Consider the following 21,772-nt stretch of genomic DNA (forward strand, 5'->3'; position numbering starts at 1 on the left):
CTCGACACCTCTTAAGGCCGAGCTCAAGCTCTACAACCTCAGACCGAGCCCCAGCTTAGCGCTTCCAAGACCAAACCCAAGTTTGGCACCCCAAGAACTTAACATCTAAGGTGCAAAGACCGAGCCCCCGCTCAACACCCATGAAGACTGAGTTCTAGCTCAACACCTCTCAAGACCGAACTACAGCTTGACAACACCTACGACCGAGCCCCAGCTCGGTGCTTCCAAGACCAAACCCAGGTTTGGCACCCTAAGACCTTAACATAAAAGGTGCAAAGACCAAGCCCCAGCTCGGCACCCATCAAGACCGGGCTCCAGCTCGGTAACATCTAAGATCGAGCCCCAGCTCGGCCCTACCAAGACCAAACCCAGGTTTGGCACTTTAAGAATTAGACACCCAAGGTGCTAAGGCTAAGCCCTAGCTCGACATCACTATGGTCCAAGTCTAGACATAACACTTCAGAAGATCGTAAGATGTATAAGATAAGTTCGAGCTCAACCAGATAATGGAACTACGCTTACAAGGAAATAAAAGAGGCACAATGGCTAAAAAGAAAATGTTTTTCATTAATAAAAGAGGGTAAAAACCCTCAAAATTACATTACTCCAGAAGGAGACATTTACATAAAAAAAATAGGGGAAGGAAGAAAAGGAGGAGAAGATAGTATCAAAATTACAGGGCTTGGGGGGCTAGTTCAGGAGTGGGCAAGCTAGTTCATTTGGCTGCTTTTGGGTCAGCTTGAGTCATCTCTTCACCAACCTCAGCTTGATCGATGAGTTGCACTGAAGAAGTGAGGGTCGGAGCATGCTCTCATAACCCGACAGATCATAGTCTGACATTTTACTCAGGATAAATTGAATAGCGTTGTCCGAGCCAGCATTGAAGGAGGCAACGTTGATATCGATCAACCATTGATGACCAGCCACAAAGTTCAGCCACCTCTCAGCCATGACCTCATCACTCGTCGCCAGCTTTTCACTCAGCTCAGCAATCTGAGCTGCCTACTCTACCTCTCTCTTCTTGTTGGCATCGTGAACCTCACCCAGCTCGCTCTGGAGGACATCCTTCTCCTTGACGAAGTCATTGTTGGTCATGAGCTGCTTAGCAACTTCATGCTCCAGCTCGCCAGCCCTCTCCTCATTATCTCTCACCCGTTCCTCCTCAGAATGGGTCCTTTTCTTCTCATTCTCTAGCTAACCCATAACTATCTGAAGATCTCCACAAAGGCACTTCACTTCATCCTCTGTCTTAGCACGACCAACAGCTATGCTCTCAAATTGTTGAGCAGCCTCAACCTCAAAAGAAAAACTTTGCAAGGACCTAACAGAATGGTTAGTACTCAAAACATCAAAGTAAACACGAAAGAGAGAAAATTTGAGGATACTCACATCGCCCACCCGAATGTATATCTGATCTATGAAGTTAATGTTAGATAACTTCTTCACGTGGGCAATGTCCCTTTTGGGATGGCTCTAGAGACACCAGACCCGAGTAGTGTTGGGGTCCAGCACGGTGCCATTCTTCATCAGGTCACCCCATGGATCCACGAGTTGCTTCCCCGTCCAAGCCACCTTGGGGGGGTTGCCGTGCTGCGCATCATCAACGGATGCTCACCTCCTCTTTTGGCCATTTGGGTCCATAGTGGCTCAGTCCAATGTACCAGTCTACATAAGCCCCTTCTCTCCTGGACCCACTGGCTCTTTGCCCTTGAGCGAGTACTGGATGGGCGGGGGCATCTCTTTTTCGAGCTTGCCCCCTATGGTGATTGGCGAGGCCTTGTGACCTGCGCTAGTGGGTGGAACGGCCTTCACGCCAAGGCCTGGGCTCGGCACGGCCTTACCCTTGTCTGCATTCTTCTTGGTGGCCTGCTCGGTCACCTCCTTCTTCCTCGCCTCTACCGCGGCCACGGCCAGAGCCTTGTTGTCCATCCTTACGTTCACCACTGCAAAACAAAGACGAGTCGAGCTGACCTGAAGAGATAGTCGAACTCAATTAAACCCTCACCAAGGGCTTCACTTAGCTCCCACTCTTAGAGCAAGTCTTCGTCCTGCTGCATCTGGACATCCACGGCCTCCCTGCCCAAAAACATTTGGTAGGTTTGGAGGTCGACCATGGATAGTTTTGGAGCTCGGTTCAACACCGATAGGGTGGGCCTTACCCAACTGCTCTTAAAGGGGTTCCCCTCCATCGTCACATAGAAAAACCTCTCATTCCACTACTTCACTGAGGAAGTCATGTTAATGAACATCTTCAAGTCGCTATAGGCACCATCCCTAACCCTCTTGGTGAAGTAGTACCACCTTGGGTGTGCCTCTTCACCAGGAACATTTTATGGAAGTGCTCCAACATCGCAATCCACCCCAGCTTCTAGACGAACACCTCAAAGTCGAGAATAGTGCGTTAAGAGTTCAGGGTGAGTTGGCTCGGGGCAAGCCCCCTGTAGTCCAAAGCCGAGCTGACCAGCTCAAGCACTGGGATTCTAGGGGCACTCTGGAAGGCAACGTCGTAGAGTGCCACCTCGTCCCCAGAGGCATCTACACGTTCATCTTCATTTGGGATGCGTATCACCACGTAATCAGGGATACCGTATCGACCCCGGATCAAGTTAAGGACTGTGGGGGTAAGAATGCTAGGGGTGTTGACAATAGTTTTCTTTTCTCCGAAGGATGAAGCAAAGCCTTCCCCCTCAGACTCTGCTAGGCCTGCCTCAGAGACTTCTGCGCCTGATGGACCTACCACCAAAGTCACCTCCGTCGCGGCACTAGGGGGCCAAGCTGGGGCAACCGAGCCAAGATCACCCCTGGTCGAGACGATCGCAGGTGAGACCACCTCGACAAACTCAGTACCCGAGCTACTGCCCGAGCCTGAGCTACCACCAGAGTCTGAGCTGCTTTAGAAACTGGACCGCTTGAAGTGTCATCACTAGAGGACGAAGGATCAGGAATGGGACACTCTGGGTGGTTTTCCTCAGGCCTCACGGCCATCAAGGGGGTTTGGCTGGGCGAGTTAGGGTCACGCACATATGCCTTGGAGGGATCACCAGGACTAATGCTAGGAAACATGGAGGGCTGAGCGGAAGAAGAACGATAAGTCATAACCACAGTATAATCTTACTTACTGGTTGAAGGACAAGCTTGAGAATGATGCACTGGAGAAGATGACCTGATGAGGACAAGCTGGTTGGAGACTGGTTGGTTGAAGTCAAGACATCAGGATGCTCTGAGACTCTATAGATGACCACGTCGAGGCTAGGAGCGAGCTGAACTGACTTTATCACTCGAACAAATGCAAAGTCTTCTGAGAAGAAATATGTCCTATTTATAGGTGAAGGCAGTGGAAAATGGAAGGATGGATCTTGCTGATATCAATGGTCACCCAAAGCAACCTCTTCTCCTACCCGAGGTGAAGTTATGGTGCAGTGACACACGGTAGAAGTAGCACGTTTCGCGCTAAATGAGTGGTGCACACGCACAAAAGTCAATCAAATTTAATGCTCTAGTTGTCCGATCCGAACTGCTAAAGCAGGGTGTATTTGATGAGGGTAAATATCCCTGACCACAGCACTGCCAAGGAACATTTGAACAACTCATGCCGAACTACCACCTTGGCCCCCACAGGCCGACCTGCCACCTCGGCCTCTCCTCAGGCCAAGCTGCCAACTTGGCCCCTCCTTAGGCTGACCTACCACCTTAGCCTCTCTGCAGTCCGACCTGCCACCTCGGCCCCTCCACAAGTCGAGCATTCACCTCGGGTTAGCATCATCAGGCAAGGCTCCCAGAAACGTGCTCTCATCCACTCTTACATTCAAGAAACGTAATCTCTGATCATAAGGGCAGGACTCTATCCACTACGCTTCATTAGAGGCATCCACCCCTCTCACAACTCACACCTCCGAGATAAGAGAAGAATATTCCCAAAAGATGCCCTAAAATCTGGAATATTCATGGAATCAGAGAGCCATTCTCCTTAAGGACTCCATGTCTAGTAGGACTCTCCACGGATGTTCCCCCTTTCTCAACTCTATCAGTAGCCTACAAATACCAAGGTAAGCCTCCATTATGAGGATCGATCATTTCTTTTGACTAAAAACTCTCTCGAGTATCTACTGTGGAAAGATCTGACTTAGGCGTCGGAGAGTCCCCTGTCGGGTCAGCCCGACTCTCCTTGTCTTCTCTTCTGTGCAGATCAGCTAGAGCATCAAGAACTGTGAAGAAGATCGGCTGGTCAATTTTTACTGCATCAGTATTCATACTAATCATTTTTTCTTTAAAAAATAAAAATAAATATTCTCTTCTCATGACATATAATGATCAAGGGAAAAAAAAGTTAACAGGTGGTGTAAAGCTTGCACCAAGACACAAGAAAGGATAACATGATCACTTTCTTTCATAAATGAAAAATCCCACCTCAATTGGATGTCTAACACACATTCTCATTGACCGCATATTGGTGCAAGCCAGACAACTTGACAGCAATTTCCATACTGATACAAAGGCCATGATGATACTACCATTTTGTATCTCAAGAGTTAGTTCATATCAAATGAAATATGGCATTTGATTATAGTGGCGAAATGTAATAACCACACTCAAATTGAGAGTGTTTAACCTGTGCAACTCTTCTATTTCAACTTTTAATACGAATAGAATACAAATAATTGTTACTTGCAGCCAAAGGATATCTAGTGAACTGACTCTTCTATGCTCAATTGTCTCATCTAGTGTGTAATGTACTCATGTCTGTCCTTCCGTAGAAGACCATTCTTTTTTTTTCTTTGGGCTCTTTCTATTCTCATATGTATTCCTCTTGTTTTGATGTTCGATTTCTTGAATGAAGTAACACGATACAATTAGTAATTACTTTACTCAAGAGTTGCTCAATATAGGATGGGTAAATCTTACTGAGGATGAACCAATCTTGTTTTTTCCCCTATCTATATCACTCTTTCTTCTTTTTTCTTTTTCTTTTTTGGTGTTAATTAGTTCGGTCAATATAATGAAAATGACTTATGAATAATTTAAAAAAAAAAAATCAACAGGAAGAATTTTGTAATTGGTCTTTTTGTTTTCTTAGACCTCATATCTTGTGGAAAAATGGAAACTTTTGGTAACTGATATATATATATATATAACTAGTTGTTTCGGTTTTCTACTGGTAGCTTCAAATATAACACTAGCTTTATTTATTTGTTTAAACAAGATACAATTTAATCGAAATTAAATAAATGAATAATTCATAAAAATCCATGTTTATGTGAGATTCGAAGTATTTTATATATTCAAGCCATGATAAAGGAGTGTTTTTCATTTCGATGTCTAATGAAGTGAATCTCCCTATCGAATATAAGAGCTGTATCATATATTGCAAGATAGGCACCCCAGCAAAGAACCTTTTGAGTTGAATACTCGCTTCAATTTGACCAAGAAATCCTTGGGTGAAATCGACTGAATGGTTCTATAATCTAGATGGCAAAACATACCATTCATAGTGTCTCATAGGATTAATGTTAAATGTTATTTTCCTCTACTGTATTTGTCAAAACTTAGACTTGAGATCCTCCAAGTTAGCGATCGAAAATTCTACCTTTAGTACGTTATCTCGAGGAGTAAAAGCATCTGATGATTAGAAATTGCAATACCTTGTCAATTGAAGAGTACCAATATTGAGAGGCTTGTAAGAGAAAACTGACCTCTGAACAAAGCCTTCGCATGCTTACTCTTTTGGATTTGATTAGGCAATTTATTTACGAATATCTTAAGTAGTGGGTAAAATCGAATTAACATTTGAATGGATGGATGGAAACAATATACATTTGTATTAATGTTGGGTGGATGGTTTTAGGCTTCAATGAGATGAGATCCACCTTCACATGGATTTGGAAGAATATTCAAAATTTCCAGCAAATTTGAGAATAATTTTCTCCTTTCTCTTCATGCAGACACAAAATGATTTTTTTTTTCACACGACAAAGCCCCATTGATTATTAATTTTAGAATTTATTTTCGAATCAAGAATCCCTTGAGCCCTTGAGAGAGAGACCTCTCTCATCAAGTATTTTCAATCTTAAACCCCTTATCTACTATCTAGTCTAAGCAATAGTCAAAATAGTATCTCTCCCTCTCCAGTCCGCTCCATGGCTCTTTCGTAAGGCCACATCCGATCCCCATATAATAATTATAATTGGTAACTACTTACGGGTGAAGGGATTAGGACGGATGGAAGATATGTGTAAAATTTCTACAGTTGTGGCATGTCACAGTCACACACTTATATATGGGGGTGGGGGTGGGGGTGGGGGGGGTGGAGGTGGAGGGGGAGGGGGAGGGGAAAAGGTGACGGGTCTTGGGATTGGGAAGCCAAGAGGCCTGGGCTGAGAGTAGGGTTGATTTGGTATTATTTCAATTTTAAATTCAGATTGGTTCATGAAATAGTCAATAATTAGATTTTTTTTTTTTTTGTCAAGAAACTAAAATTGATATCAGTGGATCAATTTGAAAAATTTTAATAATAAGAAATTCAATTGGCATTTCAAGTTATGAGAATAGACGTTATATTTCTTTGGGAGAGAGTGATAATGGTGGTTGCAAAATAGAGTGATTATGCTTTCATTTCCTTTTAAACATGTCAAATTGAACATTTACCCTTATTATTAATTAATACGTACTCATTAAAGTGGAGCTCTGAATAAACATGAAGCTTCTACCCAAAAAAAAAATAAACAGGAAATTGATTTTAATTTGAATATTAAAAGAAGTCCTCATCTATTTCGCTATTTCATATGAAACTGATTTCGATTTTTCATAAATAAGATAAAAAAAAAAAATCATAACAAAACATCATATTTTTAGTTTATGACCGAATGAAATTGAAATAGAAATCATACCAAAACAACTTTATAGGAGGGGTTGTTTGTAATTTTTCTTTTGGGAAAAAAGAAAGTAGAGAGGTCACATGACCATGCACCCAAACATAAGGATGTGCAAATTTTCCGCACCAATCCTTGTGAAATAAAAAATTCCATTCATGTTGATGCCCTTATGTACAATTTCACAAGGACCACATGATGAGGGATAAAATTTTCCTACTACCCAGGGGAAGAGGGTTATATCATTTCAGCGCATGCGATTACAGGGTAACAAGAATATTCCTACTACCCAAGTACAAGCTAAGAAGGTTTTCCATAACAACAATTGCTTAATGCAGTTGGTGAGCTGTGGTGTGTAAAAAGTCCATGCTCATCAGGAGGTCTTGAGTTTGAGATCAATCCAGGATCGGGTATCATACCATTATCAAGGCATTCAAGGGTAAAATTGTTAAAAAAGAAAAAACTAAATTTTATTAAAAATTAAAGTAATATTGACAGATTCAGAGCGATACAACCAACCCCGAATTTTTATCAAGTGAGAGTCTGAGATCAATAGGGATACTGATACATATAACTAAATCCTTGCATGGACCCTCATAGGTCTTGATGTGGTAAAAATTGACCAACTGATCCTCCTTGCAGCTCTTGATGCTTCAGTCGATCTACATAGGAGAAAATACAGGGGAGACTCGAGCTGACCCAACGGGGACTCTCCGATGCCTAAGTCAAACCTTTCCACAACAGATACTCAAAAGATTTTCAGTCAAAAGAAGTGATTAATCCCCATAATAGAGGCTTACCATAATATTTATAGGCTACTGATGGGGTAGAGAAAGGGGGAAGTCCATGGAGAGTCCTACTGGGCGTGGAGTCCTTGAGAGGAACGACCCTCTGATGTTAGGAATATTCCAGATCCTAGGGTATACTAGGGGAATATTCCCCTCTTATCTCGGAAGTGCAAATCGTGGGAGGGGTGGATGCCTCTGATGATGTGTAGTGGATATAGTCTCATCCTTGTGATCAGGGATTACGTTCTTTGAATGTAAGAGTGGATGAGAGCATGTTTCTGGGAGCCCTACCTGATGAAAGCCGAGGTGGCATCTTAGGCTAATGAGGGGCCGAGGTGGGTGCTTGGGTTGATAAGATGCTGAGGTGGAAGCTCAGCCTAAGTGGGGGCTAGAGTGATAGTGTAGCATTAGTTAGAACGCTCCTTGGCCATACCGTGGTCAGGGATATATACCCTCATCACCGGCCCCTCGCTCTAGCAGTTCAGTTTGGACGGCTAGAGCATTAAATGTGGTTGACTTTTGCGATCGTGCGTCATTCTCTCAGCGCATAACGCGTTGGTTCTGCCACGTGTCTTGTCACCGTAATTTCACCTCGGGCAATCGAAGAGGCTGCTCTAGTTCATCGTCGATCTCAGGTAGATCTAGTCGTCCATTCTCCACCGCCTTCTCTTATAAATAGGATACATTTTTTTTCAGAAGACTTCTCATTTGTTCTTACGTTAAAGTTAGTTCAGCTCGCTCATAGCCTCAGTGTGGACATCAACAGAGTCTCAGAGCAGCCTGGTGTCGTGAACAACAAGGTTCTCCTACTTGCTCATCCTCATCAGCTCGTCCTTTCTAGTGCGTCACATTCAAGCTCGTCCCACAGTAAGTAAGGTCGCACTATGGATGTGACTCTCCGTTCTTCTTCTGCTCAGCCCTCCGTGTTTCCTAACGTTAATCCCAGTGATCCTGATATGGCGTCCGTGCGTGACCCTAATTCACCCAACCAAACCCCTTTGATGACTGTGAGGCCTAGGGAAAACCACCTAGAGTGTCCAAAACCCATTCCTTCGTCCTCCAATGGTGACACTTCCAACGGTTTAGACTTTGACGACAGCTCGGGTTTTGGAAGTAGCTCAGGCTCGAGCAACAACTCGGGTACTAAGTCTATGGAGGTGGTCTTGCCTAAGACCATCTTGACCAGGGGTGATGTTGGCTCGATCACCCCAGCTTAGCCCCCCAGTGCCGAGGCAGCAGGCACTTTAGTTGCATACCCATCGGGTGCCGAAGTCCCTGAGGGAGGCCTAGCAGAGTCTTAGGGGGAAGGCTCTTCTTCATCCTCGAGAGAAAAGAAAATTGTAATTAACACCCCGAGCATCCTCACTCCCAAAGTTCTAGACCTCATCCAGGGTCAGTATGGCATCCTCGATTATATAGTGATGCGCGTCCCCGACAACGATGAACGTGTAGACTCCTCTGGGGACGAAGTGGCCCTCTACGACATTGCTTTCTAGAGTGGCCTTAGGATCCCTGTGCTTAAGCTAGTTAGCTCGATCTTGGAGCACTGGTGGCTTGCCCCAAGCCAGCTTACACAGAACTCTTGGAGCACTATTCTTAGCTTTGAGGTGTTCATCTTAAAGCTGGGCCAGACCACGACGTTGGATGTCTTCCAAAAGATGTTCTTGGTGAAGAGGCACACCTCAGGGTGGTACTACTTCACCAAGAGGGACAAGGACGATCCTTATAGTGACCTGAAGATGTTCCTCAATATGCCTTCCTCAGTGAAGAAGTGGAAGGAGAGATACTTCTACGTGGCAATAGAGGGGAACCCCTTCAAGAGTAGCTAGGTAAAACCCAAGCTCTCAGTGCTGAATCGAGCTCCCAAGCTCTCCCTGGCTGACCTCTAAACATATCAGATGTGTTTGGGTGGGGAGACTGTGGACGTTCGAATGCTGCAGGACAAAGATTTCCTCTGAGAGTGGGAGTTGAGTGAAGTCCCTGGTGAGAGTTCGATTGAGTCCGATTTATGATAGTTCAACTCGATTTTCCTTTAGATTCAGCTTGGTTTTAATACTTATTTAGCTCTGCTCTTGTTTGTTTTGCAGTGGTTAACGTGAAGGTTGATAATAAGGCCCTTACCGCAGCGGTAGCAGAGGCGAGGAAGGAGGTGGCCAGCTGACAAGGGCAAGGCCGCGCCGGGCCCTAACCTTGGCGCGAAGGTCACCTCTCCCCCTGGCGCGGGTAACAAAGCCTCATCAATTACTATTGGGGGCAAGCCAGGGAAGGAGATGCCCCCGTCAGTTCAATATTTAGCTCTGCACCGGACTCCAGGCTCTCTGAAGGGAGCCAGTGGGCTCTGGAGAGAAGGTGTCAGGGCAGACCGGCACATTGGACCGAGCCGTAGTAGGCCCAGAAGGCCAAAAGAGGAGGCATTTGTCGGTGGATGATGTGCAGCATAGTAACCCTCCCAAGGTGGCCCGAACAGGGAAGCAACTCATAGATCCCCGGGCAGATCTGATGGAGAACGACACCGTGCTGGACCCCATTACTGCTCAGGTTTGGTGTCACTGAAGTCATCCCAAGAGGGACATTGCCCTATGAAGAAGTTGTCTGACAGCAACTTCGTGGATCAGATCTATGTCCGGATGGGCGTTGCAAGTATTTCCCGCTTCTCTTTCTTTGTGTTCACTTGACGTTTTGAGTACTTATTACTTCATTGGGTCCTTGCATAGTTTTACTTTTGAGGTTGAGGCTGCTCAACGATTTGAGAACATGGTCGTTGGTCATGTTAAGGCTAACGACGAGGTGAAGCATCTCCGTGGGGAGCTCTAGATGGCCCCAGGTCTGCTGGAGAATGAGAAGAAAAAGGCCCAATTTGAGGAGCAAAGGGTGAGAGATATCGAGGAGAGAGCTGGTGAGCTGGAGCATGAAGTTGCTAAGCAGCTCAAGACTAACAGTGACCTGGTCAAGGAGAAGGATGCGCTTTAGAGCGAGCTGGCTGAGGTTCAGGAGGCCAGTAAAAAGAAGGAAGCTAAACTTTCAGCTTAGATTGTCGAGCTAGAAAGGAAGCATCAGGCTGAGTTGGCGTCAAATGAAGAAGTCGCTACTGAGAGGTGGCTGAACTCTGAAGTTGGCAAGAAGTGGTTAATTGATGTTAATGTCGCTTCATTCCAGGCTGGCTCAGAAGACACCATTCAGTTCGTCCTGGGCAAGTTGTCGAACTATGATCTGTCAGAATATCAGCATTGCGCTCCTACCCCAGCTTCTTCAGTACAACTCGTCAATCAAACTGAGGTTGGTGAAGCGGTGACTCAAACCACCCAAAAACATCCGAATGAACCTTCTCTCTCCTTTTTTAGCCAACCCCCCAATCTTCGCAATACTGATGTTATTTTCTCCTTTTCCTTCTCTTTCTCCTTTTTACGGGGGTTTTTTTTTTTGTAAATGTCTCCTTTGAAAGCAGTGTAATTATGAGGGTTTTTCCCTCTTATATTAATGAAAGATACTTTTTCTTCATTCATTGTGCCTCTTCCATTCTCCTATAAGCATAATTCCGTTATCTAGTTGAGCTTGGATTTGTCTTATGCATCTTAATCTTTTGAAGCATTATACCTAGACTTGGATCGTAATGACGTTGTGCTAAATCTCGGTCTTTGTGGTGCCGAGCTGAGGCTCGATCTTAATGCTTTGTGTTAAGGTCTTAAGATGCCAAACTTGGGTTTGGTCTTAGTAGTGCCGAGTTGGAACTCGGTCTTGGATGCGACCGAGCTGGAGCTCGGTCTTGGATGCGACCGAGCTGGAGCTCGGTCTTGGATGCGACCGAGCTGGAGCTCGATCTTAGATGCGATCGAGCTGGAGCTCGATCTTAGATGCGACTGAACTGGAGCTCGGTTTTATGCCTTAGATGTTAAGGTCTTAGGGTGCCAAACTTGGTTTTGGTCTTAGTGGTGCTGAGCTGGAGCTCGGTCTTAGATGCTACCGAGCTGGAGCTCAGTCTTTATGCCTTAGATGTTAAGGTCTTGGGGTGCCAAACTTGGGTTTGGTCTTGGTAGTGCAGAGCTGGAGCTCGGTCTTAGATGCTACCGAGCTGGAGCTCGATCTTTATGCCTTAGATGTTAAGGTCTTGGGATGCCAAACTTGGGTTTGGTCTTGGTAGTGCCGAGCTGGAGCTCGATCTTAGATGCTACCAAGCTGAAGCTCGGTCTTTATGCCTTCGACGTTAAGGGGGTGCCAAACTTGGGTTTGGTCTTAGTAATGCCAAGCTGGAGCTCAGTTTTAGATGCTGCCGAGCTAGATATTTGGGAGAAGCTTCTTAGTTTATTAATATGTGGCAGGCACTTGTGACAAATACATTGCTTTGAAATAGAGTCCAATGGAGCTCCATGAATAAAATTAAATAATTCAAATATGAAAATTGGGGTGCTGAGAATATAAAATCTATAAGACTAACACCCGATCGCATAGGACTTCAATGTGATTTATTGGTAAATTTTTTTTGGGATTTTTGACATTCTATGCTCTTGGTATCGTTGTAACCCCCTAAGTCTGCAAGTGGTAAGTTCTGGGACGAACCACTTTGGAGATTATATAAGGGCCTTCCCAGTTCGCGTTTAGCTTGCCTTCACTTCTTGGGTCTACTGCAGCTGCTTTTCTTAGGACCAAGTCACCTACTATGAATCCTCGTGGCCGGATTTTTCGATTGTGATACTGTCACACTTTTTTCTTGTAGGTTTCATTCCGTACTAGAGTTTCTTCTCGAACCTCGTCTATGAAGTCGATGTTTACTTGGAGCCCTACCTCGTTCTGTGATGCTTCAAATGCTATCGAATGGAACAAAGCTTGGGTCACCTCTACAGGGGTTAGGGCTCCAGTCCCATATGTTATCGGAACAGAGTTTCCTTTGTAGGGGTCTGAGTTGAGGTACGATATGCCTAAAGTACACTGAGTAGCTAGTCGGCCTAGTTCTTCTTCTCCTGATCTAGCCTCTTTGTTATTCCATCCAGAAGTATGTGGTTCGCCTTTTCTGCCTGGTCGTTCGACTGTGGGTGTGCAACTGTGGTGATTCAAAAATCAATGTTGAAGTTACTGCAGAAAAGCCTAAATTTATGATTGTTGAACTGTCGCCCATTGTCAGTGACCAGTACTTTTGGGACACCATAGCAGTATATGACGTTGTCCCTCACAAACTTTTTTACTGCCTGTTCAGTGATCTTTGCTAGGGAACACACTTCCACCCACTTAGTGAAGTAGTCAATAGCAACAATCAAGAACTGGACACCGCCCTTGCCTTTCTTGAATTGTCCCAGGATATCCATTCCCCACATTGCAAATGGGATCAGACAGATTATGGAGCTAAGTTTTATAGCTGGGATGTGTGGTATTAAGGTGTGTATTTGACATTTAAAGCATCGTCGAAAGAATTTCATTGCGTCTTGCTACATTTTTTGCCAAAAAAATCCTTGGTGCGACACTTTGTAGGCCAGTGCCCTTCCTCCCATGAGCCCTCCGTAAATTCCTTCATGGACTTCTCGGAGTGTTTCTTCAGCTCGGCTCAGTGGTAGCCACTTAAGCAGGGACCAAGATATTGCCCTTTTGTATAGTACTCCTCCTTTAATGGTGTAGTTGGCTGCTCTCCTTTTAACTATCCTTGCTTCAGTCTGATCTTTTGGAAGATGTCCATCTCATAAAATAGTCTGCAATGGGGTCCATCCAGCTCGGCTCGGCTGACTGCGTATTGTTGTACATCACTTCTTGCTCATAGGTAGGTTTGTCCAGTATTTTAAAGTATACCGAGCTTGTACAGTCACCGAGTTCTGCTGTGGCTAGGTTAGAGAGGGCATCTGCCACTGTATTTTCTTCCCGTGGAACTTATACCATTGCGAACGTGTTGAAGCTGGTAATCAAACAACGCGCATCTTTCAGATATTTGGCCATTCTCTCTTCTTTGGCCTCATATTTCCCATTAACTTAGTTCACAATCAGTTATGAGTCACTATGTGCGACCAAATCCTCTACCATTACAACCTTTGCCAGTCTAATTCCAACTATCAGGGCTTCATATTCTACTTCATTGTTTGTTGTGGAGAATGTAAATCTGAAGGTGTACTGTATCGTGAATTCCTCTAGGCTTTGCAGCACAAGTCCTATGTTGCTTCTTGTTGTGGTGCTGGATCTATCAACAAAGAGTTTTCACTTTCTGTTCGGCTTGGCCTCCGCCGCCATATCTTCTACGGTCTGTGTACATTCAACCAAGAAATCAGTCAATGCATGACCCTTGATTGCACTTCTTGGTCAGTACTCAATGGTATGTTCACTTAACTCGAAAGCCCAACCCACCATTCATCCTGCTATGTTATGGCTATGGAGTGCCTTTCATAGTGGATGATCTGTCAATACAGCTATGGTGTGCGCTTGGAAGTAAGGTCTTAACTTCCTGGCTACCATGACCAGTGCTAACGCAAGCTTCTCCATTTTTGAGTACCGGGTTTCTGCATCTAGGAGCACATGACTCACGTAGTAGACAGACTTCTGGGTCTTTCCTTCTTCTCTTATGAGAACTGCGCTAACGACTATTGATAAAGTAGTAAGATAGAGTTGTAGCACCTCTTCTGGCTCTAGTTGGCTTAGCAGAGGAGGCCTGGTCAGGCAGATTTTGATTTCTTCAAAAGCCACTTCGCATTCCTCTGTCTAGTAAAATTGGTGGTGTCATTTTCCTCCTTTCAGTAGCTTGAAGAAAGGAAGGCACTTGTCTCTAGATCGAGAGAGGAACCTGTTCAATACAGCCAAGTACCCTGTCAGCTTTTGAATTTCGTGAATGTTTCTTGGTGGGCATATTTCTTGGATGACCTCAATTTTGGAGGGGTTTGCCTCTATTCCCCTTTGCAATACTAGGAATCCCAGGAACTTCCCAGAGGTCACTCTGAATGCGCACTTGGCAATATTTAGCCTCATCTGGTTCTACCGTAGGACATCGAAGGCTTCATTCAGATCTAGCACATGATTAGCTCCTTTTGCACTCTTAACTAGCATGTCATCTACGTAAACTTCCATATTTCTTCTGATCTGGCTTCAGAACATTGTGTTAACCATCCTCTGGTACATGGCTCCTGTGTTCTTGAGGCCAAAGGGCATTGCAGTGTAGCAGTAATTGCCCATAGTGGTGAGGAATGCAGTTTTCTCCTCATCTTCCACCTTCATCTTTATCTGGTTATAACCGGAGTATGCATCCATGAAAGTCAGCATCTCGTGGCCTGCAGTTGAGTTTATAAGGGAGTTAATCCTGGGCAAGGGATAGCAGTCCTTGGGACAGGCTTTGTTCAAGTTAGTGTAGTTTATGGAAATCCTCCACTTCCCATTGGACTTTGAAACCATGACTACATTGGCTAGCCAGGTTGGGTATTTTACTTCCCTCATGAACCCTGCAGCCAGGAGTTTGTCAACCTCCTTGTTAATGATGGTGTCCCTCTCAGTCATAAAGTTCATTCGCTTCTGCTGGACAGGCTTGAAGATGGGGTTAACATCCAAACTATGTTCGACTATGGCCCTTGAGATGCCTGGCATATCAGAAGCCTTCTATGCAAAGATATCAGAGTTTTCACCAAGGAATTTCAAAATTTCCTCACGACATAGGGAGCTCAGCAATGTTCCGAGCTGAACAGTCTTTGATGGCTCGACCTTAGTAATTGGGAGAGTGAGCAGCTATTCAACTGGCTCGGCTCGGTTTAGAAGGCTTTCATCACGGTAATCGACGATTTCTACCATACATGCTAGGCCAGAGCATGGCTTTTTGACAAACTTTATGAAGTTGGCATAGCACTCCCAAGATTCCTTTTGGCTGGACTTGCATTCCCCGATTCCATTACTGGTAGGGAACTTAACTTTCATATGTTTGGTGGACATAATCGCTCTAAGGCCTTTGAGACTAGGTCGACCAAGGATTGCATTATAGGGTGAGACGCTCTTGGCAACCATGAAAGAAACCATGGTAGTGGCCATTTGAACTCCCTAGCCAATGGTTAGTGATAGGTTAAAAACTCCTTCTAGCTCTGTTGGTGTGCTAAAAAATCCTTACAATGGTCCTGAGGCCGGCTTTAAAGCGCTGGTGCCAAGTCCTAGTTTCATGAAGGCTTCGTAGGACATGAGATCAACGGAAGCTCCTGTGTCCACTAGGACCCTGTGGAAGGGGTGATTGGCCACCACTAATTGAACCATGACGGCATTGTTGTGAGGCCAGTTCAGCTCTTCCAGGTCATTGTCAGAGAATGTGATGGGTGGATCTGGCCTGAGGGCCTTGACGGGCTGTTCTGTGATGTATAAAAATCATGCGTGGTCTTTGGCCTTTCTGACTGATTCTGCCGTGGATCCACCTATGATAGTCAAGATGGCTGGACCCACATGTTGGTTATCGTAAGTGTCAACTCTATCCACGGTTGGTTCCTTGGGCATCTCGGTCCTCTCGGCTTGGCCCAGCCTCATCTCTCCTCGGCTCGGGCCAGTTCCCACCATACTTCTGCTTCAAATACTTGTTAATGTACCCTACCCTGATGAGTTCATCAATTTTTCTTTTCAAAGATTTACATTCTTCAGTGTCATGTCCATGGTCTCGATGGTATCGGCAGTATCGGTTGGGGTTCCTCTCCTCTGGTTTAGCCGTAATTGGCCTGACAACAGAAATATTTCTAGTCTTGGATCTCTAAGAGTAGGTTTTTTCACGAACGGTCAAGCTCATATCGCTCGGGCTCAGTTGTATCAAGTGATCGATCTGTTTTGTTCTTCTTTAGCTCGTAAGAATCATCCTTAGACCTCGGAGGCCTCCTCTTCTCCCTCTGTGATTGGTCACCCTTGTTAGTTATCCCCTTGGCGGCTGGAACTTCTTTCATGTTAGCGTATTGATTGCACTGTCTTAACAGTTCGGGCATTGTCTCTGGTAAGTCGAGGGTAAGAGATTGGACAAGATCAGGATGCATTACCCTATTGCACAATGTGCTATATGCCACTCCTTCCGGTAGGTTTTTTACCTCTAGTGTCGCCTTGGTGATTTGGGCAAGGAACTCATTTATAGTCTCCCTTGCTCCCTGTCTCATATTCATCACATTTTATGTAGTTTTCTTATGCTTCATACAAGCTTGGAAACGTGTGAGGAATGCTCTCGTCAGCTCTTCTTAGCTATGGATGGACCGGGGCCGTAAGTTCGACATCCACACCAACGCAACCCCTTTTAATGAAGCTACAAAGGCTCAGCAGATAATTACGTCGGACCTCCCATGGACTATCATGGTTGAACTGTAGTAAAAGAGATGATCATAGGGGTCCGTGATGCCATCATATGCATTAAAGACAGGTATCACAAAATTTGGGGGCAACTCGGCATCTATCAGCTCATCAAATAGTGCATTATGGGCCAGAGTTACCGTTATGTCAGTCGGGTGCCTTTGCCTCTGCATTCCTTCTACCATCACAATGAGACGCTGGATGCTGCTCTCTAGGTCGTCCCTTCTTTCCACTGCTCGACGGTCCGGGGAGCCGTATTCCCTTTCAACTCTTCTGGGGCTTCTTCCTCGGTTTTGGGGCTTGGGTGGTGGTTCCCAAGCTATCCTCTGTGAGGAGTTCTCGAGTTCCTCTTTGCGCAGACGCGGGCGTCTAAGCTTTTGTGGCTAGCGCTGGCGTCTACCTGCCTTGGGTCGGGATCTATAGACATCAGGTGACTCAAGACTTCGATTACGTGCGGGATGACGAGCTCTCCCATTCCGTGTAGAAAGGGTCCCTTACTGTTGTCTCTCGATGGGAGATCGGGGTGGCACCGAGCAAACTGTGCGTGATGTTCTGACCGATCTCCTCCTGGTTGTTGACTGAGGGGTGACACTGTTGTCAGGTGATTCATCTCGGGGTTGCCTATCTGGAGCCGGCCTAGGCGGTTGAGCTGAGCCAATGCGGGGCACAGGGAGTGCCAAGCCGAACAGACATATGAAGTCTCATACCAGAGTGTTTTTTGCTAACACCTGCAGTTGCAAGCTCTGCATTTGTTCTTCCATATTTGGGTGAGTCACTTGGGATGACGGGCCATGGCGAGATTGCTAAGGGTTTTACTCGCGTTGATCTCCCTCTCTTGGGGTAACATCCACGTTGGGCTGGGCTTGCTGGGGTCTTTGTGGAGGGTTCTCCAGGAGGGCATTCTCCTGATCAGCCATTGGAGGTGGATGAGGATGTTCAAGTGGTAAATCCCGAGATAACCTTACTCGCATTGTTATTGAGGAAACGACCTTCTCACTTCTTAATTGCATTAGTCCAAGGTAGCTTTTTGTAACAATTTTCCACGGATGGCGCCAATCTGATGTGGTAAAAATTGACCACCTGATCCTCCTTGTAGCTCCTGATGCTTCAGTCGATCTGCACAAAAGAGAAGACAAGGGAGAGCCGGGCTGACCCGACGGAGGTCTCTCCGATGCCAAAGTCAGATCTTTTCACAGTAGATACTCAAGGGAGTTTTCATTCAAAAGAAGTGATCAATCCCCATAACTGAGGCTTACCTTAGTATTTATAGGCTGCTGATGGAGTAGATAAAGGGGGAAGTCTGTGGAGAGTCCTATTGGGCGTGGAGTCCTTGAGAGGAACGACCCTCTGATGCTAGGAATATTCCAGATCCTATGGTATACTAGGAGAATATTCTCCTCTTATCTCGGAAGTGCAAATCGTGGGAGGGGTGGATGCCTCTGATGACATGGAGTGGATAGAGTCACATCCTTGTGATCAGGGATTACGTTCCTTGAATGTAAGAGTGGATGAGAGCACTTTTTAGGAGCCTTACCTGATGAAGGTTGAGGTGATAGCTCAGACTGATGAGAGGCCGAAGTGGAAGCTCGGCCTGATGAGGGGCCGAGGTGGCAGCTCGGGTCGATAGGGGCCGCGATGGTGACTCGGGTTGATGAGGGGCTGAGGTGGTAGCTTGGGTTGATGAGAGGCCGAGGTGGCAGCTCGGGCTGGTAGGGGCCGAGGTGGCAACTTGGGCTGATGAGATGCCGAGGTGGAAGCTAAGCCTGATGAGGGGCCGGAGTGGCAGTGCGATATTAGTTAGAATGCTCTTTAGCCGTGCCGTGGTCAGGGAGATATACCCTCATCAGGTCTTATTTTGGAAGTCCATATTTCATTATGTGGGAGCGGTTATGCTGCACGCTTGTACCGTAACTTGTCTAGAGTTAAAACTATCGACGAAATTTTGCCCAATAATATGACAACACAGTTTCATACCGCTCCCACGCTCACTCCTCTTCCGTCACCATCCCACCTACAACCCCAACTTGCACAGTTCCAAGTCCATCTCTCTCTCTCTCTCTCTCTCTCTCTCTCTCTCCATTCTTTAATCTACATTAATGGACAATTGAGTAAATCTCTACGTTCTAATGCAGTGAATTGATGGACGAAACTTAGCCAAAAAACAAAAATATATGGGGAGATGGACGAAAGCTCTTTCTATCAGTAACTGACTATATTGTCTTGTATTACATCAAACATTCAATTGGTGATTGGAAGCATTCAAACCTCCTTCCTATATACTGTTTCATGCCCACAGCTCTTCATTCCTCCTCAAGCCAGAAAGTATCTTACACAGGTTCACTTATTCTTTGCTTTCCTCAGTCCTCTACTCTCTTTGGAAGTAATTAGCTAGGAGCAGGAAGTTAGTCCAATTGTTAATTAGGGAAGAAAAAAAAAAAACAACGTTTAAAGAAGGAAAATTGAAGCAGCAGCGAAGGATGATGAAACCAGTGACCAATGGCGGGGGAGATCACTACCCTGAGAAGCGCCGGTGTGGATGTTGCGGCAGCCGCAAAAGATGTTGCGTCGTGGTGTCGGCGACGGTCCTCATTACCGTGGTATTGGTCATCCTCATCGTGGCCTTCACCGTCTACAAGATCAAAGAGCCAACAACCGTAATCGTTTCATCCACGGTGGAGGGCGTGACGCCGCGGGTGGTATTGGTGCCGCAGTTGAAGGTGGAGCTAAACATCACCCTGGAGCTGGGCTTCCTTATCCACAACCCAAACCACGCTAGCTTCCAGCACGGCCCTATCACCGCACTTATCTTCTACCGCGGCACCCTTCAGGTGGCTGAGGCCGAACTCTCCTCTGGGCGCATCCCACCCGCTGGCTCCGTGACCCTTCCCTGCTGGGTCACCGTCCAGGCTGACCGCTTTGCCTCCGAGATGAAACAGCTGGCCAGCGACGTCTTGGCGGGAGAGATTCAAATGGAGAGCAGGGCCTCTGTCCCCGGTAAGGTCAAGTTCCTCATCTTCCACAAACACGTGGTGGCCGTTTCAGATTGTCTGATAACCATTGGTGTGAGCGATCTCAAAGTCCGAAGCCAGGACTGCCATAATAAGATTAAGTTGTAAATTGCAATTCCTTAATTACTTCATTTTCTTCCTAATTACCTCCTCCTCTATCTCGAATATCATTCATCCATTAATTATCGTATTACGGTTTCATCAGATTATTCATTCACATGCAGTTTGACTCAAAACTCTTCTTTTGTTTTTTTGAGGGATCTAGATTCTCATATTAAAAGAAGGCAAGATAGGGAAACAAAAGCATCCAAATATGAAAATCGGGCCTCATATTACATATTGCAACAAATGGGCTGCTTAATTATTTTATTAAGCTTAGAACCTTCTTACAACTTAATTCAATTCAGTCTTATCCCAAATAATTGGGATTGGTTACTATCAGTTCTATTCAAAGTTATACTTGTTAATAATCTTCAACTACACAAATTCATCAAATACTTCCTCCTTACAAAAGCATTCAAATGTCTCTTTTACACATGTTCATATCACCTTTAAGACTTTCTCATAACTTATAATGTGTTCAAGAGCTACTCCTAAATTAATTTTAATTTTTTATTCTTTATTCTTTATTTTCTAATAATATCACTCATCCACCTACACTAAGTTCTCACCAACTCCTTTCCTACGCATAGTTTCTTCATCCAAAGAGGTATCCCAGCTGACCCAGTGTGTATCCTCTATGGGAATGAGCCGGAATTTGTGGATCACCTCTTCTTCGCTTGTTGGGTCTCCAAATCCATTAGGATATGATTATTGCTAAATGTTGGCCCGTCACCAGAAGAATCCTCCCTTTTCATAAAGAATGGATATGGATGGACATGAACTTCAATGCCAAGACTATTTGTATTTTAGTAAGAAAGCTAACCTTCTATGCAACAATCAATCAGATCTAGATGGAAAGAAATCACAGGAAATGGACCTCCAACTCTCGCTCTTTAGATAAGATTTGAAGTTCCATCTCCTTCGATGTCAAAGCAAAGATCACTCGGATTTCCTCCTCTTCTAATCCATCCATAAGGAACTGTCACATTGTAAATTCTTAAGAGCTGCCTAACTCCATTATTAGGAATGCCCCCCTTGAGCTAGGCCTTTTCTTTTCTTTCCCCCCTTTTCTAAGGGTTGTATGTTTTCTCTTTCTTCTTGATAATGAATTATTTATTCACAAAAAAAAATTTGTTTATATATTATTTCTTTATTGTTTATTGATCAGCATTTAGTTCCATTGAAAACATTAAAGAAATCTGTTGTTCTTGAAGCACGCCTTGCTTATGTGGCAGTTCACTTTATTTGTCAAAGTTTTAGTGGCTAAAACTAGAGGTGTCAATCGGTCGGGTTTGGTTGGGCTTGATCAAGTTTACTCGGGCTTGATCAATTTTAAACTTTGCACCGTGAACACTTGTTTAACTAAATGAGCTTAGTTTTGATGGCTATGATACGATATATAATCGGACCTATCGGTCTCGAGCTATAATTGAGCTACCATAATCGGGCCTTAACCGAACCTTAGTCGGCAACTCACAATAAAAACTCCATTTACATGGGCAAATCTAATGCCAAAGCAAGGCTGTAGGAATTTAGTTGCAGGAATTTTTCCACTTCCTTCCCTTCCCTTCCCATCTCAATTGCAGAGAGAAAGCAAAGTGGAGACAAATTTTTGTTGTGATAAATTCGTTGATTGTATGATATATGTACTGGATGGAATTGTGGAAGCAGCGAAGCAGCGAAGCAAGTGTACGCAATAATGGCAAAGGCGACGATTGGTGTGGCGGTGGTGGTGTTGTTGGTTTCACGGCCCACC

At 45.1% G+C, this 21,772-nt stretch overlaps 1 protein-coding gene across 1 annotated transcript; it reads left to right on the top strand.

The window, feature by feature from the left end:
* The first annotated feature begins 19,383 nt into the window (after positions 1 to 19,383).
* On the top strand, positions 19,384 to 20,022 carry LOC122057943. The gene has a single exon (XM_042620307.1). The coding sequence runs from the start codon at positions 19,384 to 19,386 to the stop codon at positions 20,020 to 20,022; it is 639 nt and encodes a 212-aa protein (XP_042476241.1).
* The last annotated feature ends 1,750 nt before the right edge of the window (positions 20,023 to 21,772 follow it).

The sequence above is a fragment of the Macadamia integrifolia genome, chromosome 12 (assembly GCF_013358625.1).
Source record: "Macadamia integrifolia cultivar HAES 741 chromosome 12, SCU_Mint_v3, whole genome shotgun sequence".
NCBI classification, from domain to species: Eukaryota; Viridiplantae; Streptophyta; class Magnoliopsida; order Proteales; family Proteaceae; genus Macadamia; species Macadamia integrifolia.